Source organism: Pinus tabuliformis, chromosome 3_1 (genome assembly GCF_031772625.1).
Source record: "Pinus tabuliformis cultivar Carrire ecotype Pingquan chromosome 3_1, CPIR1, whole genome shotgun sequence".
Classification (NCBI taxonomy): Eukaryota; Viridiplantae; Streptophyta; class Pinopsida; order Pinales; family Pinaceae; genus Pinus; species Pinus tabuliformis.
This window is the reverse complement of record NC_142301.1, coordinates 233,499,164-233,519,247: the sequence shown is the minus strand read 5'-3', so window position 1 is coordinate 233,519,247 and position 20,084 is coordinate 233,499,164. Positions and strand designations below refer to the sequence as shown.

The 20,084-nt window shown below is 38.4% G+C and overlaps 1 protein-coding gene across 1 annotated transcript in view; it reads right to left on the bottom strand.

Annotated features, from left to right (window-relative positions):
- Nucleotides 1–220: 220 nt before the first annotated feature.
- LOC149186658 (vacuolar protein-sorting-associated protein 37 homolog 1-like) overlaps nucleotides 221–20,084 on the bottom strand; it is a 47,590-nt gene continuing 27,726 nt past the window's right edge. The window contains exons 2-7 of the mRNA XM_089411085.1: nucleotides 4,755–5,012; nucleotides 1,556–1,643; nucleotides 1,306–1,345; nucleotides 1,019–1,065; nucleotides 813–933; nucleotides 221–696 (exon numbers count right to left, since the gene is read on the bottom strand). Of these exons, the coding sequence (XP_089267211.1) occupies nucleotides 518–696; nucleotides 813–933; nucleotides 1,019–1,065; nucleotides 1,306–1,345; nucleotides 1,556–1,643; nucleotides 4,755–5,012 (733 nt within the window). The 3' untranslated portion in view covers nucleotides 221–517. The remainder of the gene's footprint in view (nucleotides 697–812; nucleotides 934–1,018; nucleotides 1,066–1,305; nucleotides 1,346–1,555; nucleotides 1,644–4,754; nucleotides 5,013–20,084) is intronic.

The following is a 20,084-nucleotide window of genomic DNA, read 5'->3' as shown; positions in this document are numbered from 1 at the left end:
TACACCCAGGATGGTTAACATAATGTACATACAAGTTTTTACAACGTTAATGATTGTGAACGCTTCGTATTTCTTACTCAACTGTTTCCTCTTGTTATCTAAAAATAATAAAACATATAACGTGTCATTATGTAAATTTCCAAGCTTCGAATATGCTATTCATTTAATCAAAATCGAGAGCACAAAAGACACTACTTACCATTAAAGACACATTAACAGGTTGAGTAAATCGTGATTGTTAATAACATGTTAAGATGCATGTACAACATTCTCATGTATTACATATTGAGAGACATAAATTATTGTATAAAGAATTACATATTCCAAGAATTGCAACTGATGTTTGCCCCAAAAAATTGAAAAAATGGCATATATATTTATCTAGGACCTAGCTTCCCGATGAAACTGCATCTATCCTGTAGGGCAACCTGTAGCTCGCACTTGCATGTAAATTGATTTTTTACAATTACACTTATAGCACACACAAATTTTCTCTAAGCACTTTACAACGATGTCCTCATTTTACTGCAGAATTAGCTTGGACATGGTGTTTTGCTGCTAAATATAGCAATGTTCGCCTGTGATAAATTGTGCGAAGCTTTTTGTATTTTTGGATAAAGTCAATCAACTCTATCTTTCTATCACTAAGCTCTTGATGTAAATCGTCTGATTCTTTCTCAGCAGCTTTAGCTGCCTCTGCAACAAGATAATGCAAGTTATAAGGCTATCAAACATCCGAGAAGCGTTTTATACTAGAACAACTGATATATAATTTTGAGCTAGATAACTAAACATAGAACCCTCTAACTTGCCTTGAAGCCTTTCAAGTAGCACTCCAGGTGCAAGAAAGCTCATAGCCTCCCTTACTCTCTTGTCAAGCACATGGAACTTTTCCTCAGCTGTTGCCAGCTCTGTTGTTCTTATAACTGTGCACTGCACTCACGTCATAAATAATATTAGAATATATCGATATTCACTGTTATAAATGTGCCTACTTTGACCACTTATAACTCCCCACCTGGTTTTTTAGTTCCAGCATTTGGTTCTCTTTTTCCAGATTTTTCCCTGGAAAATCAAGCAAAATGCGAGACGTCACTTTCAAAATAATAATACTTTTTTTTTAATGCAGTAAAAGGGGCATCCCGCATCCCAACACTAACTTTGCCGTCTCCGACTCATATAAAATCACCATTCTATGAATTCCTCTCTACTACTAGCAATCATAGATGCCTTTATCATGTATCCTTTCTATGAAAGACCAAAAAGAAAAGGTACATCTCAGGATAGAAAAGACAGAAAGATTACTTGCGAGTTGCCTTGTCTCCCTCCGAAGCTCAGCATGTAACTGGAAAATTGATTCACAGAAATAACTTAGTTTTTTCGCAAGAAACAGACTAGAGATCAAAAATAATTAATCTATTGAATATACAAGATTGTAACAAAATTCTACTTTTGACTTTTACGCAATTGCATGTAAAGAGGAAATTGCGGCAGTCTGTGAATGATAGCACCAATCTAATCTACTGATTACAAAATCATGCTTCAAAAATCTTACAGCTTTCTGGTCCTTGACTTGGTCAATTGAATGAAAAACTTCATTGTAGACTTTTTTATCTGACAAAATCTTCCTCAGTTCATCGACACTGAAAACACAGAAGATTGCATGCCATTCACAATGTAAACCAACAAAATATTTGCTGCTTTAAGAAAATAAATCATCCACGTCCCCTTACATCCCAAAGGGGGCACAGATTCCAGATAACAAACACATCATTTTTTTATCAAAAACCGTCAGACAAAACATAAATGACTAAAACCTGAATGAAATCATGTAATTCAATCTTCAGTTATAACTTATATCCTGGCATTTTCAGGAGATCAATTGCCTTCACCATGTAACTAAATCATGATGTGGAAGACAAATAGCACAAACCATAAGTTAAAAGTTGAAGCCCCCTACATTCAACATGATGACTTCTACGAGAAGACCTTTTACACCTCAAATTATAAGTGATAAATTTTAAAGCTCTTGGTTTCAACACTTTTCAAGTGACTTTCAATTTGCTCTCATGTTACTAGCATATAACGCCATTTATAATTCATAACCATTGGAATAAATGGGATTGTCACTCCACTACCTTCAAAGAGCAACTAATAGTGTCTGCTCATGGCAAAATGCAAAGGGTCAGGTACTAAATATGTTGATCGAAGTTAAGAACAGGAAAATTTTCCAAGGAGCAGGGTGGGATTTCTTAGTTGTGGCACTTGAAATTAAAACATCTTTCAAAGAAGGATTTAAAATGAATATTCACAGTCCTGTTTATATCTTAAAAGAACCTTCCATTAACCCACAGGAGCCATAGGTGTTTTTTGATGGTGCTAACCAAGTTACCCTGGGCTTATGCGGGGCTGGAGCTATTCTGTTTCTTGCCCCATCACATTACTATACACCGTAGATTGGTGCTGGGCAAGGAACAAACTCCAACGATGGACTATTCTAATTACAGATATTATTAAAGTTTTTAATGACAAAAGGTATAAGATCACGCCAAGTCCTGGGCAATTTGTGGTTGACTGGTCCAATAAGAAATGCCAAGTCTCTAACTTGGTCTTAGAAACCTTTCTCCGGAAAATTCTCGAGGCTGGGAATGGGTTCATGTCTTTCTGTTAAACATACATATAGAGAGTTCATCAAACAAGCGGATGCTCTTTCAAAGGAGGGTTCATTTCTTCAGGAAGGTTTGCTGCTTATTCAGGATTGAAGGGAGGCGGCTAGGTGCCCTGAAATTTCACAACCTCTATTTTGATCATAGTTTTACAAACGGAACCAGATTTTGAACTGGTCTCCCCATCAAACTGTGTTTCAAACCGGACCACACAGGATTCAATGAACCAGTCTTTCAAAATATATATGAAATAATTAATTTTTAATGAAAAATATTATTGCTAAGATTTCAAACCATCATTCCAAACCATTAGAGACGAAGTATGGAAAGTTTGCTCATCTATTTACAATGTAAGGTTACATATTCATAATGGCACTGAGTGTAATAGATATTATCAACAAGATACATAATCAATGAAGCTCTAAATGGCCTCCAGAGTCCAAACACAATGCACAATCTACTAGGCCACTGCCCTACTACAAATCACTGATCAGCGTGATCACTCATCAAAATCATCACCACTACTAGACGTGGGATCACCACTAGGAGCTACATAAACATCAGCTGTCTCAGAGTCTAAGGACCCCTCAAACTCCACTGCAACCTCAGTAGTAGCAGCGGCAGCAGCAAAACTAGACCTCGCGGAAGCAGAAGTTGGTCAAGCAGCACAAGCTGCACGACTAGTGCTTCCATGTACCATGCTTGGTGGTTCACTTCCTTCAGCTTCTGGTTCCACTATCAGATCTGCAATGGGATCAAGCCCCCCTTCCCCCCAACCCCTTCCCCCCTCCCCCAACCAACTCCATGGAATCAATATCAAAATTAGGATCATACTCAGCTGGTTGAGTTGCCTCCACTCATTCTGAAATTGAATCAAAACTCTCCAAGCTCACAATGATGCTCACAAAAACTCCAAATCAGAGGTGTGAGGCAAATCAGAGGGGAGGGCTGATTTTAAAAGTTAAAACGGGGGCTTTTTTGGAGGGAAACAGCCCTTGGTTTCCTCAGAAACCACTACAGCACAGGCATCCTGGAGCTGACTGGTCCAGTTTATGTCAGAACAGGCCAGTTCATGCCAGTTGGTACTGTTTAGGTACCAAACTGGCTAGTTTGGTACCTAAACGGTATCAAGCAGACCATGAACAAGATTTTTCTACTAGTTTGAAGTAGGCAGGGACCCAACCGACCAGTTTCACCAGTTACCAGTTCGAACTGGCTGGTTTTTAAAACTATGCTTTTGATTTCTGTGGGCATTGGTCTTGTTTTGTGGAAAGATCTGGGAGCCTTGGCTGAAGTGAGCCTTTTATGTATGTTGCATGGAAAGTTATGACTGAAGGAAGACTAACAGTTTTTGTTTGATAAATTTGTATTCCAAGGTCAAGTTTTTGGTTTCCAGATCATTTTGGATCTTGAAAATGAGCTTCCAGGCTCTCACATGTATATTTTGATTTCACACTCGAAATAGCAAATATATGAATTTTTTCATTGGAACAAAAAAAAATGATGATTTAACTATTTTGAATTCATATATATATTTTGATTTCACGCTTGAGAAAGCAAATATCTGATTTTTTTCTTTGGAAAATACAAGATGTTGCTTGAACTATTTTGAACTCCATTATTTATTTGGTACTTGTTCTAAATTAATCTACACTACACTAAGCTATAATTCACAATTTCTGTTACATATGAAGAGATTCCTTTTCTATGGCAGCTCCATATCACAAAAATAAAATATCACTTTCGCAAATAAATGTGTCTTGATTTTATAACGACAGAAAATCAAATAGTCAACAATACCTAGAACAAAGACCAATCAAACACTACTACTGCTGCTTTTACCAGAAGGTGAGACAAGGGTAAAACAGTCAAAACAGATTTAATATAGGACAAGATCATGAATATAAAAAGACATGTTAGAAGAACACAACCAGTTCGTATTGTCATTGGATCAAACTTATTTGCCACCACATTCAAATTCGTCGAACAGGAATAAACTGCCTGGTATTTGAAAAAAGCAAAAAAATATGCAAAAATAAATTATAGCAACTGTCATTCCACACCGAGGTCTCTGTTTGGATCACTCACCTTTTGTCTCTCAACAGAGGAATTATACTTGCACCAGCAGCTGGAGATGGCTGGGAATAAGATGGTGATTGAGGACGTGACTCCACAGTGGAACTTCCAGCAATGGCTGGCCTTGTGTGCGGTGCAAGCCCAGTTGATGATGGATTAGTTGGAGTTGAAGGGTGAACTGAACTTGAAGATGGAGTTGATGCTGAAGGTTGATACGATGACTGAGCTGGAATATTTGGAGCAGGTTGTTGTGTTGGTTGCTGCGTTCCCCTGACAAAATACCACAAATTCACCCATCTTTAGCTATTATACTCATTTATCAAGGAAATCACAAGTGAATTGCAGAAATTCGCTGATAAAAATATTTAACAAGTACCGCATGATAAGAGCACAACCATGAAAATAGATCCAACTTCAAGGGACTGGGGGGCTAGAGTTTTCTTTCAGTGGATACCAGATTTGATAAATTTGCATTACCATCTAAAATGGATTGAAATCCCATGCGATTAAAGAACTCAAAATTTACTCATTAGCCACATAAATAGGTTAGGAATTTTTGCGATGGGGGTTTCTAGTCCTATAATTGTGAAACCATACTAACTGAGAATAGCTAGTCCACTTTATGTGACTGCAATCTGACTTTCTTTAAAACCCTATGACACTGGTTAAAACCAAGTACCATTATAATTCCTCCAATATTATCCAAGACCCCCAGACCCCCCTGCTTTAAGCCTCCCGTGGAACACCAAATATTATTAAATGAGATGCCCTGTCTATGGTAACATTAACACATTTCAGACACCCGAGGGCAACTCTCTAGAATAGTTGTTACCAACAGTGAAATCTTAAGAAGTTTAGATCAATAACGGAACACTACAATTAAGGATCACTTAATGTGACCACTAACAACGAAAAAAAGTACTCTTTTATTTATAAATCCAATTGACCTTCTTGGCCTGAAAGACAATGAAAATAGATAATAAAAAAATTAACTGTTTCCACATAAGTGATCAACCCCATATTCTAAACCCCAAGGAAATATCACCAAAAATATCCTGAATTTATTTCAAGTTCCATGCTAAACTGTGTCAAAAAGTGCTGTATACAGCCCAGTATGGAAGAGATTTCAACTCTTAATTCATTCATTCACATCATGCTGACATCAACAAATTTATAGAGTTCAATAAAATAACATTTAATAATAAAGAAAGTAGTTAAATGTCAGCGATTATCATTGTTTCCTCCAGCATCCAAGTAAAGATACTATGGTATAATCACATTAGAATCCTATGCCGCCAGTGATGCAATATGCCAGGAGCAGGAGCAGGAATATAATGGAACATATATAACCTTAGACAGGCTAGCCTTTGATTTGCCCAAAAATAATTAACGTGTATTCAATTATATTTTCAACTGGAAGCACTAAAATTAAATTACAATTTGCATGTGCATTGACTTTATGGTTAAAAGAAGCTCCTGATATGAACACTCAGATGATGATGTTCGAGTTAATATGTGATTAAGAATGTTTTGATAGGATGCGTACATGCTTAAATCCAGGTAATCATCATCAAAAAATTATTCAGGTTAGACGGGAAGATGGTGAGCATGCTATAAGGGGACACAACACTTTTTTCAAACAGATAAAAATGAGATTATAAAACTTCTTAATTGCATTTGAGCATGTGAAAGGTCTTGCCTTTCAAGGGAAGATGGAAAATTGTTCAGTTGATAACTTGATACAAGGCACCATGGAACTATGATAACTTGATACAAGGCACCATGGAACTATGTGATGTGTCAAAACTTATACCAAATGAAAACAGAGCAGAAAGGTGTGAACTTAGGTGGAATGATGACAAAATATTGAATCAGTGTTATCAGGACTGGACCGAACTGGTCTGAACCGGCCGGTCCGACCATTTTGAACCAAAAACAGGTTTGGACTGGTGATTTGAACTGGTTTTGGCTGGTTTGGTACCAAACAGGCCAGTTCAGTACAGGTTCAATGAAGCGCGTAGAATGTAGCAAGTGGGGCCTATTTTGGTTTTTTGTCTTTTTATTTTGGCCTTGGATTGGCACTAGCCACCAATATGTGCCTAATATCCAAGCCTATGGCCCTACTATTGCTATGCAATTCATGGTAATTTTCAATTCTTAAAGTAAAAGTGTTTTTACTTAAATTTTTAACATTACCATGAAATTACTCAAGAAGTTTGAGAGTGGTTCTGACCTCATGGGATTTCGTATGGAGAAAGTAGAATTTTAGATCCCAAACAAACTCTAGCAGACTTAACAGTTTTTCAGGATTTCAGGATTGGGGGGTTGCAATCTTTCCATTGGATTTTGTCATGTATGAGGGTATCAAACTAGCATTTAATCAAGAGCACCAATCCCTCCATGTATCTTGATGTTAGTGGCATTGTTTGTTGAACTTCTCTATCATGATCCTACTAAAAATGTACCCATTATGTGCACCCTTACATGCTCTAGAAATGAGAAATTTTGGTTATGTGTATAAATGGTTTGGATTCATATGGATGCACATGAATATATGTGGTTTTCTTTAAAATTTGAATATTTTATGTATTTTTGGTTGACCGGTTTCTTGGTCCAATTTTTTTACTGGTTTCTGTCCAGTTCTGACCAGTTCCCAGTCCAAGGGGTCTACCGGTTCAATGACTGGTCCGGTTCTGATAAGTGATAACATTGGATTGAATACATATATTAGTGAAACAATCATGTTGTGGCAGGCTAATATAGACTAGCAGACGATTCTTTCCAAATGTATGGTCATAATTACATAGAAAAATATGCATCCAAAGTTGAAAAAGGATCAGGGGCCTAAATGATATGTTGATGTGTGTATCTATCATTTAGAACCCAAATGAACCAGCAACACATGCATAAAGAAATTTATTGTGTGAGACAATTGTTGACAGGGTCACAGGAGCATAACAGATATATCATGTGTTTGGGGCTTCCTCTTCCCTAAATTTAGTTGTCAATTTATGGTTCTCAGTGCTGGTACAATGGGTTTCAAATAAATTCAAGTCGATATATATAATGTTGACCATGAGAATTCTCTTATTGATGCACATACTAAGGGGCATTATAAAACAAAAAGCCACAGAATTCTAAGCTCTGGTTGAAAAGGCATCTAAGCATGAATCTTGCTCTAAGTTAGAAGCCAAACGCTTTGTGAAGAACCTCTCAGCAGTTTTGGAGATGAAAACCACCACTCTGTCTCCTGGGAAAAAGGCTCTCCTTTTCTTTGAGGGGTTTTGGAGCCCTAGGGCTGGGAGAACTTTGGGTTCCTTTGATGCAAGGGTCAATAAAATTCTTCCTTAGTAGATAGGGTTACATTGCCTTCCTGTTCCAACTAAAAGAAAAGAGACTTGACCCTTAGAAGTGGCCTTTATTTCCTAGGCTTTAGAGGTTTATATTTGAATCAATGGACACATGAAAACCACCACTCTGTCTCCTGGGAAAAAGGCTCTCCTTTACTTTGAGAGCATTGATTGGTAAGTTCATGGGACAATTGGCTGACCCATGGGGTTTTAGAGCCCTAGCTGGGAGAACTTTGGGTTCCTTTGATGCAAGGGTGAATAAAATTCTTCCTTAGTAGATAGGGTTACATTGCCTTCCTGTTCCAACTAAAAGAGAAGAGACTTGGCCTTTAGAAGTGGCCTTTATTTCCTAGGTTTTAGAGGGTTATATGTGAATCAATAGACACATGATTTTAACCCAAAGGGAAACATTCCCAGAAAATACTAGTGTTGCTTTGACTCCTAAGTTTGTTGCTCATCGTCTAGGACAAACCAACCTTTCAAGTTATAGGAAACAATGTTGGAAAGTCTTGGACAATGTCGTTATGAAGGGCTCACTAATGCTCCTATTCAAAATTTTGTGCAAAAGTAGATCTCAGGATAGGGCTTCTATAGTTGAACTAGAAGTAGATTTCATTCTAGTGCAACCTCTACCATAAGTATGTCCACTTTGGCAAAGATTGCAAGAAAGGGCCTTCTCCATCAGTCTAGTCATCTAGATAATCAATGCAAGTGGTTAATAGAAGAAGAATGGGAAACCAATAGCTTAACCCACCTAATAAAAAACAGTAGCAGCTACTCCATCAGAATCCAGATAGAGCCGCTACAAAGGTATTAAGTGAGAAGGAACCAAGAAAAATTACAGAAGATGAGATTCCATAAAACTACATCGAGGAGAATGAGAACATGTAAGCAAAGGAAATCAGATCTAGAATGGCCATTGCATGAAGAAGTAGGGGAAAGACTCTTCAAGCCAAGCACAGATAAAGCCTCGGACCCTATCTTATGGGGGCGGTGTTGAACAAATGCTTAGCTCTCCATTGATTATAAAAGAATGTAAATCCATAAAAGAAACATGTGGAAGCAAAGCTAGACAAAACAAAGCGATATACTCCCAATTCTCACTTTCCAAATTAGGATATTCTCTTCAACGCCCATCTGAAAATTAGGTATGTCCTACCATTGCATTTCCAATGGAGCAAATTTCTTAGACAATATTCAAGTCCTAATGTCCTTTAAAGCAAGAAGCTCAAATTTTATAAATTAAAAAAAAAAAAGTGTTTCCCTTTCAATCCACTTTGTTCTAAGAATTGAAGACCAAGAATTTTAGAGGCAATCTCTCCCCTATGTTCATTATATCAGGTTGTACAAGTATGGCCATAGGCCCCATCTTTTTCTTTAATAAAATTATGATTGTTATTTTTAAAATAAAAACAGGAACCACTGTAGATGATACACATTCCTTCCGATAGATGTTGCAAGGTCATGGTCATATGGAAAACATCATCATGACGATAAAGCCTCGGACCCTATCTTATGGGGGCGGTGTTGAACAAATGCTTAGCTCTCCATTTATTATAAAAGAATGTAAATCCATAAACGAAACATGTGGAAGCAAAGCTAGACAAAACAAAGCGACATACTCCCAATTCTCATTTTCCAAATTAGGATATTCTCTTCAAGGCCCATTTGAAAATTAGGTTTGTCCTACCATTGCATTTCCAATGGAGAAAATTTGTTAGACAATATTCAAGTGTAACGACCTATCTATAAATATAGAGAACGCGAGAATAATAGCAGGCATACGATGCATGTGTATGATAACTACATATGCATGTGCCGCATACACCGCACTAGTATTTATATATGAAATTAACTATAGGTATTAAATATCATGACACTTCTTCGAACAGAGGTTCTACTCACCCATCAACGCCCATACTGCTTAATGTATTATGATTAATGAGTAAATACTAAAAGAGGGCTAATAAATTATATATCTCGATTCTCAAATTATTAATAAAATTATATTAATAAATTAATAAAATGATTAAAAATATATATAAGAAATTAATTAAAATGGTACTTAAAATAATGTTATAATTTTAATATTTAAAAGTACTTTAATAAAACATAAAGAAATGCCATTTAATAAATCATATATATATATATATATATATATATATATATACGTGACCATAAAATGAGATAGAGAAGGTGATACGTGACATGGGAGGGTGTCACCAGGGGATTAAGTGGTGGCCTGCTGGTGGAAGAGCAGCCACCGCCAAGAAACCAGATAAAGGCCACCAAGTAGAAGTTTATGGGGGACGGGGTGTAACAGAGGAAAAGCACAGAGGAAAGGAAAACTAAAGGAAGAAGAACGTGATAAACTGAAATTATCCACAGGAAGAGCCTGAATTGTTCTGAGTTTCTGGGCATGGAGGGAACAGTCTGCTTCAACTAAGAAGCTTACTGGATTGAGCAGCCAGGTTCTACTTAGTTTGGCTGGGTGGATTTGGTCTTTTGGTAACCGAAGCAAGGTAGCCGGAGGCATCTTCAACCGCAGGCACACAGGTAGGTACCTCAGCAGTTCTGTTGGATAATTTTGTAAGTTTTCAGAAAATTAATTACAGGTTCATGATATAAACTCCTTTACTGTATTTGCATCTGTTTTTCGGTTCTTACATCAAGTCCTAATGTCCTTTAAAAGCAAGAAGCTCAAATTTAATAAATTAAAAAAAAAAAAGTGTTTCCCTTTCAATCCACTTTGTTCTAAGAATTGAAGACCAAGAATTTTGGAGGAAATCTCTCCCCTATGTTCATTATATCAGGTTGTACAAGTATGACCATAGGCCCCAGCTTTTTCTTTAATAAAATTATGATTGTTATTGTTAATATAAAAACAGGAACCACTGTAGATGATACACATTCCTTCTGATAGATGTTGCAAGGTCATGGTCATATGGAAAACATCATCAAGACGATAGAAGGCCACCATGAGAAAACAAGACTATTGTTCTGGCATCAATTTCTCTCCATTCCAGCTCACAAAATAATGCCTTTGCATAGTTCTATTAGTCTAAATTGATAATACCTTTGCATAGTTCTATTAGTCTAAATTGATAATACCTTTGCATAGTTCTATTCGTCTAAATAATACCTTTGCATAGTTCTAGATAAAACAAAGTGATATACTCCCAATTCTCACTTGCCAAATTACGATATTTTCTTCAAGGCCCATCTGAAAACTAGGTATGTTCTATCATTGCATTTCCAATGGAGCAAATTTGTTAGACAATATTCAAGCCCTAATGTCATTCAAGGCAAGAAGCTCAAATTTAATAAATTAGATTAAAAGAAAAAATGTGTTTCCCTTTCAATCCACCTTGTTCTAAGAATCGAAGGCCAAGAGTTTTGGAGGCAATCTCTCCCCTATGTTCATTATATCAGGTTGTACAAGTATGGCCATAGTCCCCATCTTTTTCTTTAATAAAATTATGATTGTTGTCGTTGAAATAAAAACATGAACCACTGTAGATGATACACATTCCTTCTGATAGATGTTGCAAAGTCATGGAAATATGGAAACAACCTCGTGACAAAACAGGATTATTGTTCCTGTGGTATCAATTTCTCTCCATTCCAGCTCACAAAAATAATAGCTTTGCATAGCTCTATTAGTCTAAATTAATAATACCTTTGCATAGTTCTAGACAAAACAAGGTGTTCCAAATTAGGATATTCTCTTCATGACCCATCTGAAAATTAGGTATGTTCTACCATTGCATTTCCAATGGAGCAAATTGGTTAGACAATATTCAAGTCCTAATGTCATTCAAGGCAAAAAGCTCAAATTTAATAAATTATAGATTTCAAATTAAAAAAAAAAAAAATTCCCTTTCAATCCACCTTGTTCTAAGAATCAAAGGGCAAGAGTTTTGGAGGCAAACTTTCCCCTATGTTCATTATATTAAGGTTGTACAAGTATGGCCATAGGCCCCATCTTTTTCTTTAATAAAATTATGATTGTTATTGTTAAAATAAAAAATAGGAACCACAGTAGATGATACACATGTTGAAATATGTAACTAGGCTCGATCTTCATAAATGTATTTGAGTCACAATGAAATGTACTTATCAAAAGAATGAAGAAAATATTATTATTATTATTATTATTATGACTTATTAAAGCATGGGTTTCATGCTTGGGTCATCTTGTTTTAGGTCAAAGTCCCCATTGAGGACTTCTAGGATTTATTTTGTCATTAGAGTCATTGTACATTAAAAGAGACCCTTCTTGGGCTTTCGAATTATGTAAAAAGAATTATTTTTGAGTCAAAAATGAATTTAGTCTCCTCCACACCAAGTCGGCCTCAATAAGGGTAATTCGACCTCACTGAAAGGCTATATATACAACGCAGTTTGAATTCATTTGGAGCAATTCACTCTCTCTCTCTCACATAGTTCAATACCCTAAAGATGGAAGCTGAGGAAATGTGAAGTTGAAGAAGAACTGGAAAGGGGTTGTAAAAGAGTGCAAAATTTTGGAGGCAATAAGTCATCAAGATCGAAATTTTGGGCCCTCTATCCCCCACTTAGGATGAGTATCTAGCAAGATCGAAGTTTTTCTTTGTCTAGTCAAAGTTGTTGCTACTACTGTTGCTACCAATTGTTGGGTCGAAGCTGCTACAACAAGTTGACGTTGCTAGGTTGACGTTGCTATTGAAGGGTTAACATCTGCAAGAAGGATTGAGCTCTGACTTGGTGTGGAGGAAGTCTTTGTCTAGGTCAAGAGTCTTGTATTATCTCAAGAAACTATTGAAGGAAGAATTGTTGGCTGGTTTTTCCCCTAGATAGGGGTTTTCCCCTAGCAGACGGACTACATCTTGTGTCTTGTGTTTTTGTGATCTTCATGCACACACAAAATATGGTAATTGCTTGATGAAAGACAATATAACAATGACGTAAAAGAAACCAACATAACCCACAAGTAATTATCAAGAAAGAGAAATCTAACCCTAATTCTACTAGCATTGATTCCTCAACATGGTATCAGAGCTAAGGTCAAAGAAGATTGAAGATCACTTCGTTGGCTTGAAGGAAAACGATTACTCCCTCTATGATAAGAATGGGATTCAATACTGCAGGAAGTTGTATCAAGAAGATCTTCTATTACTTATTCAACAAAGTCAAAAGTCAAGGGTTCTTAGCTGCACTTACAGGTTCACTTAATGATGATAATGCATGGATTATTGACAGTGAAGCATCTAGGCATATGACAGGGAAGAGTAAACAACTTCACACTCTATCAAAGGAATCATCTTCTTATACAGTGGAATTGGGAGACAACAAAAGCTATGCTATTAGAGGCCTGGGATCAACATCATTGAAGCTGGAGAATGGAGCTAAGGTGAAGAAGGAGGAAAAAGATAGTTTAAGGATCTATTGAAAGGAATCTAAGGAACCTCTAGAAGTTGATTAAAGGATCATATAAGGAGACCTTATAAGGAAAGAAGCTTACTATCTTCAAGGACAATGCCTAACACACTAAAGGGAGAGAACAAATTGGAAGGAGCATCCAATTACAATGCTTGGAAGAAGAGGACAGATCTCATCCTCGAAAAGAATAAAGTCTTTGTTAATTTTAGACAACAATGGTACGTTCTATACTTTAGAGCAATTTTACTTCAATTTCTTTATTAGCCTAGTATCAATATTCAGATTAGCAATCACATCAACATGATAGTAAAACACAGATAGAACATAAACATAAACAGTAGAAGACAAGCCAACACAACAAGACACAAGATGTGGCACCAGCCAGGGACAAACTCCAATGTGGGGAAACCCTTGATCAAATCTTCTTTTAGTCTTCAATAGTTCAACAGAGAGAGATAGTACAATTTACAAATTTGATCATTTATAACAGCAGCAAAAGAGCCCTAACCAGAAAAGTCAACGTTGGTCAACAGGGCAGATTTGACCCTCGGCAATTCGATCAACTTTAGTCACTTTCAACCTCCAAACAGCAAGATAAAACAACCCTCAAAACAGTCAAATTCAGCCCAGTTAAAGTCTGGTCAAACAACCCACCTGTGATCAGCCCTAGCTGCAGTCAACGTTGGTCAACAATCAACGTTTAGCCTCTACGTTTGTGCCCATAAATGCGACCTGCCCAAATAGAGATAGCCCTCACAAAAACGTAGTCAAAGGAGGTCAACGCATGCTGGTCAATGCTTGGTTACACTGTCCAAAAATTCGGTCTCCTAAAATTTCGACCTCCTGAAATTTCAAATGTGAGGAGAGAGAAAGGCCCAGAAATCCATACCCAATCAATGAGAAGAGAGAGAGAAGTGTGAAGATGAGTGTGTCCAAATGAGGCTAAGTCACCTTCTATTTATATGCAATGTTGAGGATGAATAGACGTGACTGTTGGGCTTCTGAGCCTACATAAGTTTGTTGGTCGACCTTGACAATTTGACCATAATCAAAATAAATTCATAACTTCATTTGTACATGTCAGAATCGAATGATCTTTAGATCAATCCTACACCTCTCGGAGAGACAAATCCAAAAAAATATCAGCTGTCATAAAAAAGATGACCGATGTGGAGTTTGGCCTTAGTTCCCAATTTTAACACTCCCTCTCAACTAGGCAGAACTCCATCTGTTAATCCATCTGCCAATCTGTACTATCTCTACCATCAATGCACTACTTTGCTCTACTGAACTATGAAGAAGAAGAAGTAATCAAGAACGTATCATACCATTCTCTACTGACCCGAAGTCGGTTCCAATCAAAGGAGAGTGTGTCATACCACTCTTATTGACCCGAAGTCAATTCCAATCAAAAGAGAGTGTCTCATACCACTCTTACTGACCCGAAGTCAGTTCCAATCAAGAGAGTGTCTCATACCACTCTTACTGACCCAAAGTCAGTTCCAAGTGATCCCAGATCAATATTGGTCATCCTAGCATAGGGAGTACGGTAGTACACGATGCATCCATCGGTAGTACTATGGTCCCTATCCTCATTTCCCTACTCATTGGCTAGATGAGGGGTACTTCCCATGAGTCCCAGACTGTATGGGTAGGATGTCTCAACAGGAGAAGGATGAAACACTCATCCTGCCTACATGTCGCCAAGGGGTATCGCAGGGGAAGGCTGAACCACTCACTCTGTACACAACAAACCACTAGGGGAATGTTGAACCACTCACCCTATGGTTGCTCATTGCTCCAAGAAGTACCCCAAGCCCCCCAGAGCTCCTAGAGCTCAATGTCCATCTCATACAGGACCCTCATTAGAGGGTCTCTCCACGACTCCAAATCGTTCTCAGAAGGCCAAGAACTTGACCTTCCCCAGGGGCTTTGTCAGAATATCGGCAACTTGCTCATCAATCTCAATGTGATGGAGCCTTATTGCTCCTCATTGTACCATATCCCAGATAAAGTGGTACTTGATATCTATATGCTTGGATCTCACTTTGGTTGTCGCAGAGGATCACAGTGGTATCCAGCGCATGTCCAAGTAGCTCACTGAAGAGATTTCTCAACCAGACAGCTTCACAGGAGGTCGTACTGGTAGCTATGTATTGGCCTCGACGATGCTCAAGGCAATCGGTTTCTACTTCGTGCATATCCAAGATATTGAAGCAGAACCCAAAAAAAACAACATCCAGAAGTGCTCTTGCGATCCACCACACTGCCAGCCCAATTAGCATCAGAATAACAATGCAGCCTCACATCTTCGACAGTGTATCTCAGTCCATGAGTGATTGTGCCCTGAAGATATCTCAGAAGATTCTTGGCACCAATCCAATGTATATGATGAGGCTCAACCATATATTGGCTCAATGTGTTAACTGCAAAACATATGTCCGGACAAGAGTTCACCAAGAACATCAGTGCTCCTATGAGTTGACGATACTCAGAAGCATTTCTCAATTCAGGTCCAGCAGCACTACCACATAACTTCTTAAAGTTAAGTTCCATCGGAGTAGTCACAGGCTTGCAGTCCACCATCCCAAATCTTTCCAATATCTTCACAACATATTTTCCTTGAGAGAGGAAAATTTCACCTGGCTTTTGCCAGACCTCCAACCCTATGAAATAATGCATCGGTCCTAGGTCCTTCATCTCAAATCCAGACACCAACTCCCTCTTACATTTGTGAATGAGAGGGTCTACACTTCCATCAGCTCCATGCTTGATTTCGTAGAGCCACTTAGAGGTGACAACCGATTTGTCCTAGGGTCTAGGGACCACATTCCAGACATCACTCTTCATAATTGGATGCTTCACGGCTTCTTCGAATGATGAAGGCTCATTTTCAATGATAGTGCTCATGGCGGTCAAATATCCTTGATCCCTGTTTGGCTTTTTTCTTTCACGAAAAGTCCCCCTTGGTGCAATGTGTCTCTCGGCATCTTCGAGAGTCTCCCTAAGCCACGAGGGTCTCCTTTTGGAGGAGGAGGGCTCATGAGAAGGAGGATCAATAGGATCCATAGGTTTATCAACATCAGGGATCGTTTCCCCTTCTTTTGCACCCTGATTTTCGGTGTCAGCTTCTTTGTCCTTCCTTAGTATAGGAAGGTTGTTTATCTTCCTGAGGGCCATATCTTCGTTGAAGGTGATATCATGACTTATCTCAACTTCCTTTTGACCAACCACATAAATTCTATATCCCTTAGAATTTTCACTATAGCCCACAAAGATTCCTTTCTTCCCATATGCACCCAATTTGCTTCTTTTTTCTTTCACCACATGAAAATATACGGGACTTCCAAAAATTCTAAAATGAGATACATTGGGTTTCTTACCAGTGAACATTTCTTCAGGAGCCTTGGAATCCAATGCTTGATGAGGGCATCGGTTTTGAACATACATAGCGATATTTGCAGCTTCATCCCATAGGAACTTCGAAAGGCCTTGATCATGAAGCATGGCACAAACTGCTTCTACAATAGAGCGATTCTTCTTCAGCCATACCATTTTTCTCAGCAATGTATGGCATTGTAGTCTCCCTCTTAATGCCAACTTCTCTGCAATAATCTTGGAATCCATTGGATTCGTACTCGATCCCATTATCAGTCCTCAATATTTTGATTTTCTTCTCGGATTGGTTTTGGATCAAGGCTTTGAAGGGTTGGTACCAGGTGAACACTTCATCCTTCTTCTTCAAGAAGTAAATCCAGGTCTTGCAAGAATAATCATCCGTAAAAGTGAGATAATATAAGCATCCTCCCAAAGAGTTCACAGGCACCATACTAGATATGTCGGAGTGGATCAATTGCAATACATTTGTGGTCTTGTTATTACTTGAGGGGAATGGTCCCCTTGTAAGTTTTCCTTCAGCACAACCCGAACATACACCTTCATGCTCTACTTTGAACTCAACTATACCTGTCACCATTTGTCTCACATCCGGTAGGGCCTTATAATGAAGATGGAAAAACCTTCGGTGGCATAGTTCAAATTGTAGAGATGTGTCGCAAGACATGGCTCCCAATGTACTTCCTCCAACTTGATACAAAGTGTCAACCCTGAACCCAAGAGCAAAAGCATCTTTAAAATTTCTTTTCCAAACACGTACCTTTCCATCGATGAATGCCACCTTGAATCCTCTGTCCTCCATGCCTGAAATGGACACCAGGTTCTTCTTGAGATCAAGTACATATAGTACTTCTTGCAAATGAATAGTGTTACCTTGATTCAATTGAAGGGTAACATTTCCTACTCCCTTCACGGGATAGGTGACATCATCTCCAAGGATGATCTCCAAGTTTGTCTCCTTTTCTATCAGATTCGAGAGGGCTTCCTTGCATCAGGTGAAGTGCCTTGAGGCACCACTGTAAATCAGCCAATTTCCCAAAGTGTCCAGAGAAGAGGCAATGGAGAGGGTCGATATAAGATAGTACTCTTTTCGCTTATTGTTAACAGCATTTGATTCTTCAGACCTGGAATTCCTTGATTTCTTGGAGGGTCAACCATTTCCTTGATGTCTCAAATTCCTTTTTCCTTTGCCATTGGACCTGCGATTCCTTTGATCATTGTTGAAGTTGCCCCTGGAATGATTGTGATCATCATCATGCGGTGTGTCCCTTCTATTTGGACACTCCCTTGCATAGTGGCCAAACATATTGCAAACAAAACACCTACCCTTCCTTCCTCCCTTAGATCTCGACTTTCCATGGAAATGACCATTAGACCCTGCATTATTTTTCCTTTTGGCATGAGAGGAGAATGTAGTGGGGTTGCTTCTATTAGAAGGCATTTCTTTCTCCACCATTCTTGTTTCTTATCGAATGCATCGCGACATTAATTCTTCAAACCCTGGAATTCGATCATTGTTGAGGACAATGGTTCTAAATACATACCACTCAGGTGGGAGTCCTCCAAGGGTGGTGAGAGTAAGTTCCTTGTCACGAATGACTTCTCCAATCGAGAGTAGATCATTCTTGATCTCAATAATCCTCAAGAAATAGGATTGAATATCCTCGTCCTTGCCCTTCTTAATATCCTTCAACTTATTCTTGAGAAATAGAATTTGATTAGCATTACTAACCTTGAACATGTCGACCAACCTGCCGTAGATCTCCTTGGAGGTCTTCAATTCGGAGATGTAGACTACCAGATGCTTGTCAATGGAATCCCTGCTAATCTTCTTTGCTTTGACTTCAACCCTATTGTACTTGGTCTTCGAAGCAGCCGATGCATTTGAAGGAGGTTCGGGGATTTTACCTTGCACATAGTCCATCACTTCTTTTTCTTCCAAGGTCAAATCAAGAGACATCTTCCATCCATGACAGTCAGATTTATCATGGAGCTTGTCTTCAGCCGGGAAGTAGGATGAGGAACCCATTGAACCTTTTTTACTTGTCCAACTGTCTTTGGTGATTGCTCTTTCACTCTTGATTGGGCTTTGTCTTCACCTCACCACTGATACCATGTTAATTTTAGACAACAATGGTATGTTCCATGCTTTAGAGCAATTTTACTTCAATTTCTTTATTAGCCCAGTATCAATATTCAGATTAGCAATCACATCAACATGATAGTAAAATGCAAATAGAACATAAACATAAATAGTAGAAGACAAGAGGACACAAGATGTGGCACCAGCCAGGGACAAACCCCAATGTGGCGAAACCCTTAATCAAATCTTCTTTTAATCTTCAATAGTTCAGCAGAGAGAGATAGTACAATTTACAAATCTGATAATTTATAACAACAGCAAAAGAGCCCTAACCAAAAAAGTCAACGTTGGTCAACAGGGTAGATTTAACCCTCGACAATTCAGTTAGCTTCAACCAAACAGCAAGATAAAACAACCCTCAAAACAGTGAAATTCAACCCAGTCAAAGTCTGGTCAAACAACCCACCTGTGGTCAGCCCTAGTTGCAGTCACTGCTGGTCAACAGTCAACATTTAGCCTCAATTCCTATGCCCAGAAATGCGACCTGCCCAAACAGAGATAGCCCTCACAAAAACGTAGTCAAAGGAGGGCAACGCCCGATGGTCAATGCTTGGTCAAACTGTCCAGAAATTCGGCCCCTTGAAATTTCGACTGCCTGAAATTTCAAACGTGAGGAGAGAGAGAGGCCCAGAAATCCGTACCCAATCAACGAGGGGAGAGAGAGAGAGAAGTGTGAAGATGAGTGTGTCCAAATGAGGCTAAGTCACCTTCTATTTATATGCAACGTTGAGGCTGAATGGACGTGATTGTTGGGCTTCTGAGCCTACATAAGTTTGCTGGCCGACCTTGACAATTTGACCATAATCAAAATAAATTCATAACTTCATTTGTACATGTCAAAATCGGATGATCTTTAGATCAATCCTACATCTCTCGGAGAGAGGAATCCAAGAAAAATATTAGTTGTCATAAATAAGATGACCCATGTGGAGTTTGGCCCTAGTTGCCAATTTTAACCGTCTTGGATATGATAAAAGGAAAAGTGAAGAAGTCTAAGGGGCTAAGAAAGAAGGGACAAGGATCAAGCAAACT